At 42.6% G+C, this 19,505-nt stretch overlaps 1 protein-coding gene across 2 annotated transcripts; it reads left to right on the top strand.

Moving 5' to 3' along the window:
- The first annotated feature begins 1,747 nt into the window (after positions 1-1,747).
- LOC139410266 (paired related homeobox 1b) lies at positions 1,748-13,437 on the top strand. Of its 2 annotated transcripts, XM_071155744.1 has the most exons (5): positions 1,748-2,650; positions 7,300-7,475; positions 8,684-8,865; positions 11,086-11,147; positions 11,454-12,570. In XM_071155744.1, the coding sequence occupies exons 1-5, from the start codon at positions 2,404-2,406 to the stop codon at positions 11,507-11,509; spliced, it is 723 nt and encodes a 240-aa protein (XP_071011845.1). In that variant the 5' UTR covers positions 1,748-2,403; the 3' UTR covers positions 11,510-12,570. The 2 variants fall into 2 exon arrangements, with proteins under 2 accessions (XP_071011845.1, XP_071011844.1); XM_071155743.1 differs by lacking the exon at positions 11,086-11,147 and having other exon boundaries at positions 1,764-2,650; positions 11,454-13,437.
- The last annotated feature ends 6,068 nt before the right edge of the window (positions 13,438-19,505 follow it).

Below are 19,505 nucleotides of genomic sequence, written 5' to 3'. Positions count from 1 at the left end.
GTCCACGTGTGTAAAAACGCAACTATAGCGCATGGGCGTAATTTGATTCCTTGGATGGATTGGTAACGATGTTTCTGCTTTTTAATTACATATTAATTACAAAAGTGCTGTTTACGCAAAACATGTTTGCTTGACCCTTGCAAATGTGCAGAGATTGGGGCTTTTATGGGCATTTAGGCGGCAATAGCTGATGTTAAAAAACATTTCACAAATATTATCCTCTCCTGAAACTTCCCTTTGCTACTTTGAATACGATATTTGTACATACATGTGCCACGCTTACATGTGCATATCAGTATGCAGGCTATAAGGAGTTTAAATGAGAAATAATCATATGAATATATTTATTTTTTGCCGGAATAACCTATAGTTCCAAAGGTCAGGCCAGACTTCGGATGGCACATTTCATACAGAGTAACATTGACCTTTCTTTTTGGCCAGACAAACATGAAGGAATAGGTTTTGTCGTAACTTTGTCGTATAACATTATTTAAGCGGGAGTGAAAAGAGTAGCCTAGATGGAGCTTTGAGGTTTAGGCCGAGACTGTTGGGGAGGCTTTCGACACTGGCACTGGAATGAACGTGTAGGCAGGGAAAAAAAATCTGGAGGGAAAACTAATGATGAAAAACACTACTCTATCCCCGCGCCTTCATTAAATACATGGAAAGAACGAGAAAATAACATCTGGATTCAATCCGCGTCCCTTTGATGGCATCAAGGGTTCTTTTCCCAGATCAGGGGCTGGAATCTACGGGATGTCTATGGCAGTATGGAGCCTATAGTGGGTCTATACTCCTGCCATCTAAACACGTCACTCCCTCCATCCCTCCATTCCTCCATCCCACCCCGAGCCCCCCTGTCAAGACCCCCAGTCAGAGCGCACACAAAATGAGACCCCAATTCCAACAATTCTGAATATAATTTTGCACTAAACCCAAAGTATTACAAATGTATGTTTGTCAGACAACGGCTTGTGCAGCCTATTAGAATGTCTGGGGTTTGGCTTTGGTTATAGCCTATTGTGTGCCTAGGTGAATCATAGCTAAGCAATGCCAATAACGGCATCATTACAGTTGATTAATTAAGAATGTATTGGTTACCATTGTTTTTATTTGGTATTTGTTTGAGCTAGCTATATGAGCTGGAAAGGAGAGGTTCTTTATTTGTGTTCAGGACGATTTATTGTCAATGTCTCCTCGTAAAACTGTTATCAGAACAGCAATTATGCAGTATACTTTGAATACCCACATATCTAATGAACATGTTGCCATGGGCCACATGTTCATCAGATATGTGGGTATTCAAAGTATACTGCATAATTGCTGTTCTGATAACAGTTTTACGAGGAGACATTGACAATAAATCGTCCTGAACAGTAATAGTGATTGGGTTGGTCTGGGGCCGATATACCCCGACAGTTAAAATCTCTTTACTGACGCTATCATCACATGGGGTGATAATTATCCCTCCCCTCCAGAGCTCCTGGGGCTCTTCCCGCCGCGGGGTCCAAGGGGTTGGTTAAGGTTGCCAGAGATTCGTGAAAAAGCCTTAATCAGTGGGTTTTGGGTGGTGGAGATGTTGTTGGTGTGGTTGTTTGCTGCTGAAAGGGGAGGGTAGAGCTTGAGGAGGACGGGAGCGTAGCGAGGGGCTCTGTGAAACGTCAGAAACAGCACACAAGCATCGCCACGTAATTACGGACTCCTATTATGGTCCATCTACCCTCCCAGGAGTCTCAGAGTTTCATTTACTCCCCGGCTGGTTCAGGCAGCATCCGCAGCGTGCCAGCGTGCGCCTCATTTGAAGTGCCAGAGCAAGAGAGAAGCAGAGACTGAGAGAAACAGAGAGAGAGTGAAGGGAAAGCATGAGAGAGTCGACTGATTCTCACTGAGAAAAAGCAATAGTTCCAAGAAAGGTGCCTTAGCCATTGCAGAGTCAGTTTCCCAGTGCGTTCAGCCCTGAGCTGAGCCAGCTTTACGCACACACGAGCGCATCTGTTCGGCATCAGTTAAGCTCAGTCAGTTGCGACCGTGAGTCAACAGGAGTGGGAAGTGGGGAGGACTTTTTAAGAGGACTTCTTGAAAACCCAGATGCAGGACGCTGTGATTTTACATGGAGACTCTATTTGTTGTTTATGCGCGTGTATGGATGGACCGGATGCGTAGAGATTTGTGATCGAGGGAAAACAAACAAGAGGAAAAGCTTTTTTCTTCTATCTGTAGAAGTTTGGTTTACTGCCGCTGCTGCGTCTGGATGTGAGCAGCAACTGTGCTTTGCTTGGAAAACTGAGGTTTCTCCGGCTGGTTTGTAGGCGCTGTTCCTGTTCGTGCGTTCTATGTGCAAGGATACATTTGGCTCGCTTATTATTATTGCTCAGTTTTTTTCTACTGTATCCTATTTGCGTCATGACTTCTAGCTATGCACATGTAAGGGACAGGCAAGCAACGATATCAAATCGCTTAGAGAGTCCGATTACATCGAATCTGGAAAACCTTCAAGCCAAAAAGAACTTCTCCGTGAGCCACCTGTTGGATCTGGAGGAGGCCAGGGAAATGGTTGGGACACAGGCGGACGAGAGTGTCGGTGAGGCAGGGAGGAATATGCTGGAGTCCCCGGGGCTGACCAGTGGGAGCGACACCACCCAGCAGGAGAGTAAGTAAGAAGTGGACACCAAGTGCAGCCTATACACTCGGGACTGATTAACACCTTAACGCAGAAATTGATTATTAGGCTACATTAGCAAATGCAGGCTAGGTCTATATCGTGTAAACTATAGGAACCCATGTTGTTAATAATTCGCAAAATAATTCGAATGATTTGAGGTTTGAACCCATTTTGGTGTGCGCCATCGGTAATTTGAGTGGGCCTCTTTGGAGAAGAATTGCAGTGTACAGTGTGAACAAATACCGTACAGAATTATGAACACAATACTGCAAGCTACTTTCATTTATTTTCATTAAGTCTTGCACAGTCTTTCCCCGTTGAAATATAGAGTCCTTCGTGACTCGTGGTAATATATCGTCTCTGACGACTACACTGAAAACGACCATTCATTTACCATTAACACTTTGACGTCAACGAAGTATGGCGATGTTGGTGAATATAGTCAACAAAAATACATATTATGGAAAAGTCAAGCTTTACAATAATAAATCAAAACAAACACTACTATGTAGGCGTCCACAACTGCCTTGATGACTTAGATGGGTCAGGAGGATAGCCTGAAATGTGGTTTGTCTATAATTTTTTTTTTTTTTAAAATGCGATAGAGGAGACTGAAGTCAATTTGGATACACCCTATTAAAAGCAAAAGAACCTGCGGGTTTTCCCCATTCAGCCATACTGTTGAGAGAGTAAATGAACCCGTCAGGTCCCGGGTGATACGCCCTCCTATCCAGAGTCATTTGGAGAGGTTGACAGAAACGTTAGGGTTTAATGAGTGTTATTGTTATTTTACGGGTAAATCGGACCTCGAGGAGAGGTATGTGAGAAACGTGGGTAAGGGAAGGCGCAAGTTGATGTCGTTAATTCACAGTTATTTCGCTTGTCAAACAACTTCAGAATATTTCTACATAATAATTTGTCATAATTATCGGATGTGTCCTGTTGACGTGGCTGTGACAATTACGGGATCAAATAACACAACGTCATTAGATCTGCTTGTCAAGAATAACTATGTTCCGTAATGAATCATGTTGGGATGTTTGTGTAATGTTTGGTATTCGTACACACATTTAGGCCTATAGAAAACAAGCAATAAACGTGTAATATTAGGAGGCGGAACACATAGCTTGGACAATTAACATCATGCAAAGCCCATAAGTCATCGTTGTGAATTTTCTTACTTTTAAAATATATTACCAACAATTTCACACGAGCTTTAACTAATTCCCATAAAAAAAATGTTCATGTAGTCAGATCGCAGTAGGCTCTAGACTACTATAATTTGGTTAAGGCCTAAATCATCATGATTATAGGCATCCGTTGAAATTGAATGGTTTTCACCCCGTTTACCACATAAAATGTTTCTTATGTGGTTCGATCAGCCTCCAGTAAAGCATCACGCCATTTGTCAGTATGCAAACAACAACTGCACCTTTGGCCTAATGTTTTCAGCTCAGATTATTATATTTCTTAGGCCTTCACATAATAACATGGTTTTAATGTATTCTTTTAGCAGGGACAAACAACATACCTACTGGGCAAAAACGGGTTGAATAATCGTTGTTTCCATATCATTAAAAAAATACAATAATTGATGACGTGGAAAACAGTTTGGATTTGCAAGAGTCATCAATGTAAGGGTCTTAGTTGTTTTTTTCACCCAACCTGCAACCTAAATCCAATGACATAGTGACATTGTTGGTTGATTTCACTTTGAATTCACCTTAGTTGACAACTCAACCAAATGTAAATCAAAACTAGACGTTGAACTGACATTTGTGCCCAGTGGGTATTTTCCTAGTGCAGAACTATCCTATCGATTTTCAGTTCATGTTTAAATTTGTAATTTCGAAACTTACAAATGATCCTTTTTGGCAACGAATAAACCTCAGCTAATTTTGATAGAAACAAATAGCCTATATCGATTACATTATTTTGGCAATCGTTGTATTGTAAAAATGTGTATATTTTTTTTATGCACAATTATTTAGCCTAATAATGATTTTTGAAGCCCATTTCCCACGCCCATTACGCTATGATACATGTAATTGATATGAGTAACATAATAACAGAAATAGCCTTTATGTCCTGTTATATCGTCTGCTGCTACGCGGTGACTTAGCAGTTGTTCTTTTATCATTAGTTTACAACAAGATACCCTATTACAATGAGTGCAATTGCAACTTTACAGAATTCACAATTGGTTTCAGATTAATATAAATTATTAGCATAACATAATACATGTATTTTATACATTCTAGTTTCAAACTTTTTTTTACACAGTATTTGATCATTAATGGTATAATTAAGATAAGCCTCTTATAGCCCTGGAACTGTGTTCCCAATGTCGACTGTGTTCCCAATGTCGACTGTGTTCCTAAGTCGACTGTGTTCCCAATGTCGACTGTGTCCCCATTGTCGACTGTTCCCAATGTCGACTGTGTTCCCAATGTTGACTGTGTTCCTAATGTCGACTGTGTTCCCAATGTCGACTGTGTTCCTAATGTCGACTGTGTTCCCAATGTCGACTGTGTTCCCAATGTCGACTGTGTTCCCAATGTCGACTGTGTTCCTAATGTCGACTGTGTTCCCGATGTCGACTGTGTTCCTAATGTCGACTGTGTTCCCAATGTCGACTGTGTTCCCAATGTCGAATGTGTTCCCAATGTCGACTGTGTTCCCAATGTCGACTGTGTTCCCGATGTCGACTGTGTTCCCGATGTCGACTGTGTTCCCAATGTCGACTGTGTTCCCAATGTCGACTGTGTTCACAATGTCGACTGTGTTCACAATGTCGACTGTGTTCACAATGTCGACTGTGTTCCCGATGTCGACTGTGTTCCCAATGTCGACTGTGTTCACAATGTCGACTGTGTTCACAATGTCGACTGTGTTACCAATGTCGACTGTGTTCCCAATGTCGACTGTGTTCCCAATGTCGACTGTGTTCCCAATGTCGACTGTGTTCACAATGTCGACTGTGTTCCCAATGTCGACTGTGTTCACAATGTCGACTGTGTTCCCAATGTCGACTGTGTTCCCAATGTCGACTGTGTTCCCAATGTCGACTGTGTTCCCAATGTCGACTGTGTTCCCAATGTCGACTGTGTTCCCAATGTCGACTGTGCGCATTTTTTTGCTGTTGTATTATTAGTCTCTCCGGGTGTATTCCTGATATAAAACCTACATATTTGGGGCCTTCTTGAGTCTTCCAAATTTTCGACCACTAGGCCAACCACAGCAATAGGCGACAGAAAATGTGATTGGTAAAATAAAGAGAAACATGAAGTTTAATATATACTCCATTCTGTGTTGCCTTGCTATAAAGAAAATAAACTTACTAAGAGAATAGGCCTTTTAATATGAACTTTATGGCTGTTGTTCAGTGCATTCATCATGGTTTTCCGTTGATGAATGGGTAAAAGATGACAACATCGTGGGAACTTACTGAGAACTGTAAATGGTTGTTCTTCCGCGTGAAATGGTGCAACTATCCCCCAAAAGAGACTTGTAGGCTTAATTTGGATTCACACGTTCGCCCACTGTAGCAACAATAACAATTATAACATTCTCAGTACAATAAAGTCATAGAAGAGGTTATACATCCTCTGAGGAGAGAAATAAAGCATACATAGTTGGTGATTGACAAGAAAAGTCTTCTCACTCTCTCCTGCTCTCTCTCCCTCTCCCTCTCTCTTCCTCTCTCTCTCTCTCTCTCTCTCTCTCTCTCTCTCTCTCTCTCTCTCTCTCTCTCTCTCCCTCCCCTCTCTCTCTTCCTCTCTCTCTCTCTCTCTCTCTCTCTCTCTCTCTCTCTCTCTCTCTCTCTCTCTCTCTCCCCCTCTCTTCCTCTCTCTCTCTCTCTCTCTCTCTCCCCCTCTCTTCCCCTCTCTCTCTCTTTCTCTCATGCTCTCTCTCCCTCCCTCTCATGCTCTCTCTCTCATGCTCTCTCTTTCTCTCTCTCTCTCTCTCTCTCTCTCTCTCTCTCTCTCTCTCTCTCTCTCTCACTTTCCCTCTCAATTCAATTCAATTCAATTCAAAGGGCCTTATTGGCATGGGAAACATGTTAACATTGCCAAATCTAGTGGACTAGATAATAAACAAAAGTGAAATAAACTATACAAAATTTACAGTAAACACTACACTCACAAAGGTTCCAAAGGAATAGAGACATTTCAAATGTCATATTATGGCTATATACAGTGTTGTAACGATGTCTCTCTCTCTCTTTCTCTCTCTCTCTTTCTCCTCCCCCCTCTATCTTTCCCTCTTTCTCTCATTACGTTACATGAAGACAACAAACTGGGTTGTAGAAACAGTCCACAGTGAACACACTTGAGAGACAATATGGTCCTATTGACAGGAAGTGTTTATGTACTGTAAGCCTATGTGTGTGTACCTGTATTCAGTACATTATACACCGTATAAAATATAACATATATCTCTATCGTAGTATGTTTATCTGTGTGAACCTGTATGCATATAAATGGGATAAACAAATGTAGGATATAAAAATACTTATTGGGAGCAGACAGCCAACAGTGAGAGGATGTTTACTGTTTCTGTTAGATCACAGATCATATTATACAGTTAGTCTGTGCGAAGTATTTCCTGTGTCTGACCATGATGTTGTGTTGTAGATGAGCAGCTGAACGCAGAAGAGAAGAAGAAGAGGAAACAGAGGAGGAACAGAACTACGTTCAACAGCAGCCAGCTGCAGGCTCTGGAGAGGGTGTTTGAGAGGACACACTACCCCGACGCCTTCGTCAGAGAGGACCTGGCACGCAGGGTCAACCTCACAGAGGCACGGGTGCAGGTAGGATCACATTATGCCATTTAGCAGACGCTTTTATCCTAAGCATATATTTTTAGTTTGGGTGGCCTCATCGTCTCTACCAACTGAGCCACAGAGAACCACGACCTCCCAGTCATTAGAATACTGTAATCCTAATAGCCCCAGCCAGGTGATCCTAATAAGTGATCTTCAGGCTCCCACCTTCTTATGTTATCTCATCATAAAGAGGACTCCACAGCATAATCCTAATAGGTGATCTTCAGGCTCCCACGTTCTTATGTTATCTCATCATAAAGAGGACTCCATAGCATAATCCTAATAGGTGATCCTCAGGCTCCCACATTCTTGTGTTATCTCATCATAAAGAGGACTCCACAGCATAATCCTAATAGGTGATCCTCAGGCTCCCACGTTCTTATGTTATCTCATCATAAAGAGGACTCCACAGCATAATCCTAATAGGTGATCCTCAGGCTCCCACGTTCTTGTGTTATCTCATCATAAAGAGGACTCCACAGCATAATCCTAATAGGTGATCCTCAGGCTCCCACGTTCTTGTGTCCTCTAATCATGGAAACTATTAGGACCCAAGGACCTTGCAGGCTATTTCGCTATATCAGACAAATGTATGATATTTATTAAAAACATTGGGTAGATCTTGATGGCACAGTTGTGTATGTGTGGGTGCGTGTGTGTGTGAGAGAGAGAGAGATGGAGAGAGAGAGAGAAAGGGAGAGACTGAACAAGAGAGTGAAGGAGAGAGAGCGAACATCTGTGATTAATTCGTACCAGAGCGGGATGCAGAAATCCTTTGATAAAAGAGACTTTGGGCTCATTCCTGAGGCGCTGCGTAAGCTGTGCCTCCCGAGCCTCGGCGCTCCCAAAACGTTTAATAATGGATTTGATTTCAGAGTGAGGAACGGCATTATTAGTTCCCCAGTCAGGCCCTTGATCTGCTAACAAAGGAGGCATGTGGTGTGTGTGTGTGTGTGTGTTGAATTGAATTCAGGAGTTAAATATGATATAAGTTCTGAAATATTAAGATATGAATAACACTTTACATAGAGATATAGTGTGAAGGATTTATATCAGTATTAAAAGTAGTTTATAAACTGTAGCTAAATTAAACGTCTATAATTACTGTCATTATCAATTGGACTGGTTATATTTGAGGGACTACTGTACATTAATTATTTGAATGTGCGCTCATTTGTATGTATTTTTCCCAGGTGTGGTTTCAGAATAGAAGAGCAAAGTTTCGTCGGAACGAGCGAGCCATGTTGGCCAGCAAGAACGCCTCGCTCCTTAAGTCCTACTCCGGGGACGTCACGGCCGTGGAGCAGCCCATCGTACCCCGTCCGGCCCCCCGCCCAAATGACTACCTATCCTGGGGCAGTGCCTCTCCTTACAGGTAGACCCTCTCACCCCCCCCCTTCCTATCATTGTCATAGCTCTACCCCTTTCACCGAAAACACAGATCCAACCGCTCTCTCCTTCAGACCCCAGGCTCCCTCTCTCACCCCTTGCTCCTGCAATAACCACACTTTAACCCTACCACCCCTTCCTTAATGCCACTTCCAGCCCCCTCTCCCCTCACTAACACCCCACCACCCCACCACCCCTAACCTCCAAACCCCCTCTCCTCTCACCAACACCCCACCACCCCACCACCCCTAACCTCCAACCCCCTCTCCCCTCTCCTCTCACTAACACCCCACCACCCCTAACCTCCAACCCCCTCACCTCTCACTAACACCCCACCACCCCACCACCCCTAACCTCCAACCCCCTCTCCTTTCACTAACACCCCACCACCCCTAACCTCCAACCCCCTCTCCTCTCACTAACACACCACCACCCCTAACCTCCAACCCCCTCTCCTTTCACTAACACACCACCACCCCTAACCTCCAACCCCCTCTCCTCTCACTAACACCCCACCACCCCTAACCTCCAACCCCCTCTCCTCTCACTATCACCCCACCACCCCACCACCCCTAACCTCAAACCCCCTCTCCTCTCACTAACACCCCACCACCCCATCACCCCTAACCTCCAACCCCCTCTCCTCTCACTAACACCCCACCACCCCATCACCCCTAACCTCCAACCCCCTCTCCTTTCACTAACACCCCACCACCCCACCACACCTAACCTCCAACCCCCTCTCCTTTCACTAACACCCCACCACCCCACCACACCTAACCTCCAACCCCCTCTCCTCTCACTAACACCCCACCACCCCTAACCTCCAACCCCCTCTCCTCTCACTAACACCCCACCACCCCATCACCCCTAACCTCCAACCCCCTCTCCTTTCACTAACACCCCACCACCCCATCACCCCTAACCTCCAACCCCCTCTCCTCTCACTAACACCCCACCAGCCCACCCCACCACCCCTAACCTCCAACCCCCTATCCTCTCACTAACACCCCACCACCCCATCACCCCTAACCTCCAACCCCCTCTCCTTTCACTAACACCCCACCACCCCTAACCTCCAAACCTCTCACCTCACTAACACCCCACCACCCCACCACCCCTAACCTCCAACCCCCTCTCACCTCACTAACACCCCACCACCCCTAACCTCCAACCCCCTCTCCTCTCACTAACACCCCACCACCACTTCCTCCTCCTTTCTTACCTGCATACACCACATATTGACACTAACCCTTCCAGATCTCTCTTTTGGTCCACCTGGATCCAATGAAACAGTCACTGTATTCGACCTTGGCTTTGATAAACAATAGTCAGGTTTAGTCAATAGTGTGTTTCTTTTTGAAGATTTGTGTTACAAGTAACAGTAGAAAAACCTGGCCCTATTTGTCATAGTTTTAGTGGTTGAATTCAGTCAGGCCTATACTTTCCTCTCCATCTCTCAGTTTTTTCCAGTTCTACACTCTCTCCAATGACCTTTCTTATACCCATCACAAACTAATATTCTAAAAACACAGTGCATGAATGTTTTGTATAATCTATGGTGGCACAATATAGATTGAGTCCTATTTCTAAAACTACAGAGTATCTGTAAACAGGCCAGTCTTTCTCTCTTTTCATTCCTTTTCTCCATTCTCCTTAACACGAGGGAGGAATGAGAGATCCAATGGCCCTCGTGATGAGGTGATAATCTGAAAACAAACCGTATGAAATCCACTGTTGATCCCTGTGACCTTCTCTGTTATACAATACCAAATAATAAACACTAGAGCAACAGCAGGCTCCACTGGGCAGGATTTTTTGTGCCTCTGGTTACATTGGTTGTGATTTACAGTAACCCCCCCCCCCCCCCCCATGAAACTAAGTATAACATTTCTGGCCTGGGCGCTATGACCAAAGGCTGCATTCTCCAACTGTATCTCAGTGGGGAACCCGTGTGGCTCAGGTGGTAGAGCATGGAGCTTGCAACGCCAGGGTTGTGGGTTTGATTCCCACGGGGGACAAATAATAAAATGTAGGCAAGTCGCTCTGGATAAGAGCGTCTGCTAAATGACTAAATTGGGATGGCTTTCTGGCCCGGCTGTACTCACTATAGTGGATAGTCACATGACCAGAAGTAATGCCAGTGAATTATATCACACTAATGTGGTGCTAACACATACATCACCATTTATATATTCTTATTAAGCTGGTACCCAATGCCGGAGGGAGTGCCAATGCGAGTGCCACAGAAAATGCTGCCCTCACAAAGCAAGTACTCTTTCACTTTATTACATGTGGTCCCTTATTTTTTTTATTTTTTTGGCTTGATGTGTCTTGGTATTTTCCAGAGTAAGTCAAAACAAATGAATTATTCAGTCATCATTAAAAAGACTGCCAAAATCTTGACTTTTACAGCAATGAACAATTAAACACATTTTATGTTTTTCCTCGTGATGAGCTCTGTGATGTTAATAACAATGCTATTCTAGTTGAACTCACATTGTCATGTTGGCTCCATCGCCGCTGGTTACAATTCTATCTGACCTTTGCCCTCTGTACCGTTCTCTCCTCCAGTGCCATGGCAACCTACCCCCCCACATGCTCCAACCCCAATACATCCCAGGGAATGAACATGGCTAACAGCATCGCCAACCTGCGGCTCAAAGCCAAGGAGTACAGCTTGAACCACGTGCCCACGGTCAACTGAGGAGAGAGGGGGGAGAGAGAGGCTTCATGGTGGGGCTGGGGTCTCTCTCTCTCTCTCACACACGTCTGTCCCACACAGACAGACAGTAAGACCCCTGCCTGGCCCCCACAGGGATGATTAAGATCTGCCCTCCATTTTAGCTTGAAGTCTCCTCTCGTTCCGGAGCTATAGCGATGGACCTGCTTCCTATACTGTCCGCAAACCTGAAGCATCTGATGAGAAAGCAAGCGACGCGAGGGAATCACGAGAGGCTGTTTCTGTGAGCCGCGTCTCTCCTATCCTGAGCATCGCTGAACTGTCACTGTCTGTACTAACCAATTAAACAAAAGAGATCAACCAATTAAACAAAAGAGATCAACCAATTAAACCAAAGAGATCAACCAATTAAACCAAAGAGATCTAGACTGGGACTGGATTCTGTAGCAAATGACTGTTTTTATTCTTTCTTTCAATTTGGTTTTGACTGAATGAAAGGCTAGTCTCCAAAGATATGGAAATCCTGACCGAATCAATCTGACTGTCAGGCTGTCAGTGTCCATTTCTAGTTTTATTCACGGTCAAGACCACAGTGACCACTTCCTTGGGGTGAGGAGGAGATGAGGAGGAGACACCAGGATGGACGACTTTTCAAATGGAGTTTCCTGTATTTTTATTATAGAGCATTCAATAGGATTATAACAGCAGAATGGGATGAGTAACTTCCTGATCAACAACAACAACAACATCAACAAGGACTTATCCTTGGGAGGTTACAAACATTTATACGTTTTAATATTTTTTCTTCTCACATGTCTTTCCATTTTATTCCACTGACAAGCAAACATTTTTTCCCGGCGCATTTTGATTCATATAATGCCATGGTACACTATACAGGAAAGGCTAATGTAACCTATTTCTGAATCCAAGACCGTAGTTTCGCTTAATCTTTGTATGATATTCTTTATTTGTAACAGATAATCATGTATATTAATAAACTCAAGCAAAGTAATGCCACTGTGTCAGACTTACACGGTTGAAAGCTATTTGAGGGTTGCACTATCCAGCCACGATATCTACATGAGATTTAAACTATTTAAATAGAAAGATGTGGAGGCCGCTTTTAGAGTATCTAGAATTTTTTAATATTTAGAATTTTAGAATATTTAGAATTTTAGAATATCTAGGAATTTTTAGAATTTTTGAATATTTAGAATTTTGGAATATTTAGAATTTTTTTATATTTAGAATTTTAGAATATCTAGGAATGTTTAGAATTTTAGAATATCTAGAATTTTAGAATATTTAGAATTTCCCAAAGGGAATCATATCAAATGTAATTTACCAAAGTTCAATCAGGAAGGCCGGTCTGAATGCTCATTTAACTTCATCCAGGAAGCATAACATAATTCACTCTGTTTCCTATTCTAGGGGCATAGTGTCTTGTTTCTTCTCCTCTTTCCTATTAGCCACGTGCAGAATGACATTCACCTATTGACCCTATAGCCTATAAGCACGGCACCGTTATGCACATTCCTCACGCTTGATGTTTAACCTATGGGCTCACTTTGGCAATTATCACCTTCCTCTCTCTCAACCAATATGGGTCGTAAGTCTTGGGATGTATTTATATGTCAACTTATCTTCGTTCTCTCACTTGCTGTTTTTCAGCAACAGTTTTCAACAACCATTCACCTCCCCACCACCAGCAGCTATAATAACCTTAAGGTGCGTCATTGTAACTCCTTTACCCCAGCGGGGGGTTCGATGCCCGGCTAGTAGTCCCGCATAGCTACCTGCCATCACATCTGGCTCTGAGGATCTTCCCTCGGAGATGAGGCCATTCTCCAAACTATTGAATAAAATGGAATATTGCATTCAGTCTTTGTGGTTCATTCAGTTAAGCCTGTACTTGATTTAACTGTTTTCTACGGTGACTTGGATCTTGGTATGGCTCAAGACTTCTGCTAAATAAAAAGGAACAAATATTATGCTCCTAAGGAGGCCATATCCATAGATATCATTCATACTGTAAAATAACCATGACACCAAGTGCCATTTTTCCATTCGGCAACTGCAACAGAGGCCATTTCAAACATTGGATTTGTTTTTAAAAAATCTAATAATTGGTGACCATTTGGAGAGAAAATGGCTTTTGAAAGTTGTGCATGTCCACTTAAAAATGTTTTATAACCCAGGGACAGACTTCTTCAGAATAACGCTACTCTCCAAAACATCAAGCTTTTCACGATCTGCTGATTACCACAAACAAAAATATTCCATCTTTAAAAAACAGATATTTACGAGGAGGGAAATCCTCTCTCTAAAACTGTGGGCACAGTGGCCTCTGTGTGTTCAGCGGCTGTCAGAGAGAGGTGTTTCTACTCACTGGCCCTTCATAACCTGTCGTAAACAAACACTAGTTGACTTAACTTGACGCTGAATATCCTGCCATAAAACTGCTGGTGTTTGACATCTCTGCAGCGCAATCCAATGTATTTTACAGCTTGTCGTCCCTACACCTTGTTGTGTATGAGAAAGGGACTATTTTAAGACAGTGTTAGGGCTTGTTTTTGACCATATTGGTTTGTGACGGCATTGGTCACTGTGGAGGTTTGCTGTATGGTAGTCTATATGGGATAGTACTAGGTACCAGGGGTGCGTGGTCATTGCAGGTCTGCACAGCACAGTGGCGCCCTGGCTCACCTTTCACGGCCAGGCCAGACTGACCTGAAGTGATTCCAGATGTACAGCCTCTCTGACCCCCTCCCCCCTGTACCCCTCCTCACCCCTCTAACCCTCGTCCCCCTGTACCCCTCCTCGCCCCTTGTCCTCCGCACCCCTCGCCCCAGGCCCTGGCCACTCCATCAGGCCTGACAGGGTCCCTTTGGACGGGCGTCTCTCTCTCCACCCGCACAGATGACATGCACGCTGCTACCCCCCTCCTCCCCCTTCACTCCCCCCCCTCAGCTCCACATCTGGAGCTCATTACAGAGGAGACAGTCAGAGAGAGGGGGGGGGGAGTCTGTGTACGTGTGTGTGTATGGTGAGTGTGTGTGAGTGTGAGAGACAGATATAAAGAAAGAGAGAAAGAGAGAGAGGGAGTGAGTGAGTGAGTGAGTGAGAGAGAGAGAGGGGGATGATAGAGAGAGAGAGAAGGAGAGAAAGAGAGAGGGAATGAGAAAGGGGATGAGAGAGAGAAAGAGAGAGACGGAGTGAAAGAGAGGATGAGAGAGAGGAAGAGAGAGAGAGAGAGAGAAGAGAGAGAGAAGAAGAGAGAGAGAGAAAGAGAGAGAGAGAGAGAGAAGAGAGAGAGAAGAACCATCAACTTCAACCTCCTTTCCTTCCTTTCATTATTCATCCCTCTCTTTTCTGTCATTGTCCATCTTCTTCCTATTGTTTCTCCTTCTCCCACTTTTTCGCTCTCGTCTCTTCCCAGGGACTTCCCACGACCGCCCTGCTGTCAGTGCCACATGATCACAGATCTTATAATAGTGAGAGGTTTTGCTTTGCACAGAAAACACTCGAGCTGAAGAGGTTGAGTGAAATACTGCACAGCTGTTAACAGTGTGTGTTTCGGGTGAACAACCAAAAGAATGTTCTGTGTTGTGGAGGTTGTTATAGTAGACACATGGTTCCACACAAGGAGAGTTAAGTTGACTGAGTGGCGCAGTGGTATAAGGCACTGCCTCTCAGTGCTAGGGGTGCACTACAGACCCTGGTTCAATCCCGGGCTGTATCACAACTGGCCGTGCTGAGGAGTCCCATAGGGTGGCGCACAATTGGCAGAGTGTTGTCCGGGTTAGGGGAGGGTTTGGCTGGGGTAGACTGTCATAGTAGAATAAGAATTTGTTCTTAACTGACTTGCCTAGTTAAATAAAGGTTGAGCTATAGGCCTACACTCTCTTAAATACAGATGCCGAAGGATAAACAAAGCTCTGTGGCCTACAGTCAACTATCATTATGAACATAGTCAGTCGACCTTGAAGCCATAATGCTAGCTACGTCACACATTTCTTTATTGGAATTTGAAAATTAGTACATTTAAAATCATAAATAACATTCACCATGTTTGTATTTGATATCAAAGTCATTTCTGTTAGCTAGGCCTAGTGTGTAGCTTCGGTCTGACAACAGGAAGCTTATGTAAATGCCAGGCAAACAAATGCAATTTTCAGCCTAAAGATCACCCCCATGTTTTTCTCAACTCACAGAAAGCCAATTATTGTGAAATACACATTTGGGTTGTGTAGGTCCTAAACCGACTGTTGTGGCATGGTTGGTAGGCCTGCTCAGCCCCCGAGAGGCGAGAGGCTGCCTGGTACAGACCAAAACAACAATTACGGTGACTGACATGACGTGTGTTCCGAGACATCGTCACAATATAATCACCATCAGATTCCCCTTGTGCGCAATACATATTCCCCAGGCACAGCTGAACTATTTCCACTATTTGCTGCTGAAAGGGCGTTTATGAATAGAAATTGATTGAGGGGTTTGGCTTGAGCTGCTCTGAGTGGAACACATGCGTGTGTTGGCTCAGAACATGACAGCTTTCATCATGTGTGGGAAAAGGGAGCCGGAGAGGAGAGCTCACTGCACGCAACACAGGCTGAGTTGCCTGACCTCTACAACCCCAAAAATAACCAAGCAGCATATCCTTCCTGTTTCCTTACCCTTAGGTCTATATAAAAGTTTTTGGTTTATGAATCTTTAAATTCATGTTGTAAAAATTGACCTATAGCCTACTGTAATCTACTCCATAGGCCCTTTCCACACCACCAGAAATGACACTGTTCCGTCAAAATGGCACTACATTTGTTTTCGCAGTCACTAATGTTTGCTACTTGGTATTTCAAAGGTTGACCAAATCAATCCAATATCAAAGACAGTGACCACAATTTGATATTACACTCCCATTTTCTGATTGGCTGATGGAAGAACTGAATCATGTAGCCTAATCACAGGATTGTTTCTGATTAAAGCTAGAAAGGCCTACGATACAAGCCTAGCCCTTACCCATCTAGCATTCAGAGTTGTTCTCCATGATAAAGGCCTTTTGAAGATAGTCTACACATTGGGAAATGGCACCTAACCAACCACTCTACTCAACAACAGGTAAATGGACGAACTACGGTACTAGAATGTTTGTGATGGTCATCAAGAAGCTACAAGAAAGTGTGACTAGCCTGCTCGGGCCCAACAGGTAAATACAGACATAGGCAGGTGCGGACTGGGACCAGAAATCAGCCCTGGCATTTCTTACACCATCCCCTTTTTTTCCTTGAGGCCCCCTGTTATTAGCCAGATAATGATCATTTTACAAACAAAAAAACAAGTCATACGGTCCCACTTGGCAAAAACTGGACCAGTCCGCCATATGGCCAGTCTGCCCATGGACATAGGCATACAATGGGAGCTAACCTGCCTGAACGACTCTTCATCAGATAACCAGCTCTCTTCCTCCCTCTGCTGGCTGCTGTCTCTCCATGCAGTAATGTCACTGGGTCAGAAGGGGCCACTGACCAGTCAACCTCATTCACATATAACATGTTGCTATAGTAGGCTACATTAATGCTGTTATAGTAGACTACATACATGTTGTTGTAGTAGACTACATACAGGTTGTTATAGTAGGCTAAATACATGTTGTTATAGCAGGCTACATACGTGTTGTTAATAGCAGGCTAAATACATGTTGTTATAGCAAGCTACATTGATGCTGTTATAGTAGACTACATACATGTTGTTATAGTAGACTACATACATGTTGTTATAGTAGGCTAAATACATGTTGTTATAGCAAGCTACATTGATGCTGTTATAGTAGACTACATACATGTTGTTATAGCAAGCTACATTGATGCTGTTATAGTAGACTACATACAGGTTGTTATAGTAGGCTAAATACATGTTGTTATAGCAGGCTACATACGTGTTGTTAATAGCAGGCTACATACATGTTGTTATAGCAGGCTACATTAATGCTGTTATAGTAGACTACATACATGTTGTTATAGCAAGCTACATTGATGCTGTTATAGTAGACTACATACATGTTGTTATAGTAGACTACATACATGTTGTTATAGTAGACTACATACATGTTGTTATAGTAGGCTACATACATGTTGTTATAGTAGACTACATACATGTTGTTATAGCAAGCTACATTGATGCTGTTATAGTAGGCTACATACATGTTGATAATAGGATGCTACTTACATGTTGTTATAGTAGGCTACATACATGTTGATAATAGGAGGCTACATACATGTTGTTATAGTAGGCTACATACATGTTGTTATAGTAGGCTACATACATGTTGTTATAGTAGACTACATACATGTTGATAATAGGAGGCTACATACATGTTGTTATAGTAGGCTACATACATGTTGATAATAGTAGGCTACATACATGTTGTTATAGTAGACTACATACATGTTGTTGTAGTAGACTACATACAGGTTGTTATAGTAGGCTAAATACATGTTGTTATAGCAGGCTACATACATGTTGTTAATAGCAGGCTACATACATGTTGTTATAGCAGACTACATACATGTTGTTATAGTAGACTACATACATGTTGTTATAGTAGACTACATACATGTTGTTATAGTAGACTACATACATGTTGTTATAGTAGACTACATACATGTTGTTATAGTAGACTACATACAGGTTGTTATAGTAGGCTAAATACATGTTGTTATAGCAGGCTACATACATGTTGTTAATAGCAGGCTACATACATGTTGTTATAGCAGGCTACATTAATGCTGTTATAGTAGGCTACATACATGTTGTTATAGCAAGCTACATTGATGCTGTTATAGTAGACTACATACATGTTGTTATAGTAGACTACATACATGTTGTTATAGAAGACTACATACATGTTGTTATAGTAGGCTACATACATGTTGTTATAGTAGGCTACATACATGTTGTTATAGTAGACTACATACATGTTGTTATAGTAGACTACATACATGTTGTTATAGTAGACTACATAAATGTTGTTATAGTAGGCTACATACATGTTGTTATAGTAGACTACATACATGTTGTTATAGTAGACTACATACATGTTGTTATAGTAGACTACATACATGTTGTTATAGTAGACTACATACATGTTGTTATAGTAGACTACATACATGTTGTTATAGTAGGCTACATACATGTTGTTATAGTAGACTACATACATGTTGTTATAGTAGGCTACATACATGTTGTTATAGTAGGCTACATACATGTTGATAATAAGAGGCTACATACATGTTGTTATAGTAGGCTACATACATGTTGTTCTATTAGGCTACATACATGTTGATAATAGTAGGCTACATACATGTTGTTATAGTAGGCTACATACATGTTGATAATAGTAGGCTACATACATGTTGTTATAGTAGACTACATTAATGTTGTTATAGTAGACTACATACATGTTGTTAATAGCAGGCTACATACATGTTGTTATAGTAGGCTACATACATGTTGTTATAGTAGGCTACATACATGTTGTTATAGTAGGCTACATACAGTACATGTTGTTATAGTAGGCTACATACATGTTGTTAATAGCAGGCTACATACATGCTGTTATAGTAGGCTACATACATGTTGTTATAGTAGACTACATACATGTTGTTATAGCAGGCTACATACAGTATGACTTGTTCCGATTAAGAATTGTGTAAAGGATAAGGATTAGTCAGATAGGGTTCTAACTAGCTAGTTAGATAGGGTTTTAACTAGTTAGTTAAATCATCTGTGAACATCACTTTTTGTGAAACTGTCGTGGAAAATCTCATTAAAAACGTCTGTAGCATTAAAATGTCTGTAGTGTACAGCAGTTTATGGTTGAAGGGAAATGTTGGAGTAAGAAATGGATCTACTTTCCAACAGTCTTAAAATAGACTTATCGTCAG

The sequence above is a fragment of the Oncorhynchus clarkii genome, chromosome 5, assembly GCF_045791955.1.
Source record: "Oncorhynchus clarkii lewisi isolate Uvic-CL-2024 chromosome 5, UVic_Ocla_1.0, whole genome shotgun sequence".
In the NCBI taxonomy this organism is placed as follows: Eukaryota; Metazoa; Chordata; class Actinopteri; order Salmoniformes; family Salmonidae; genus Oncorhynchus; species Oncorhynchus clarkii.
The sequence above is the reverse complement of the archived record's forward strand: the minus strand, read 5'-3'. Positions and strand labels throughout refer to the sequence as shown.

Coding starts and splice junctions, on each gene's coding strand:
- LOC139410266 (XM_071155743.1), top strand. CDS start 2,404: ATGACTTCTAGCTATGCACATGTAAGGGACAGGCAAGCAACGATATCA. Junction 2,651..7,299: donor CGACACCACCCAGCAGGAGA/GTAAGTAAGAAG, acceptor GTTGTGTTGTAG/ATGAGCAGCTGAACGCAGAA. Junction 8,866..11,453: donor GGCAGTGCCTCTCCTTACAG/GTAGACCCTCTC, acceptor TCTCTCCTCCAG/TGCCATGGCAACCTACCCCC.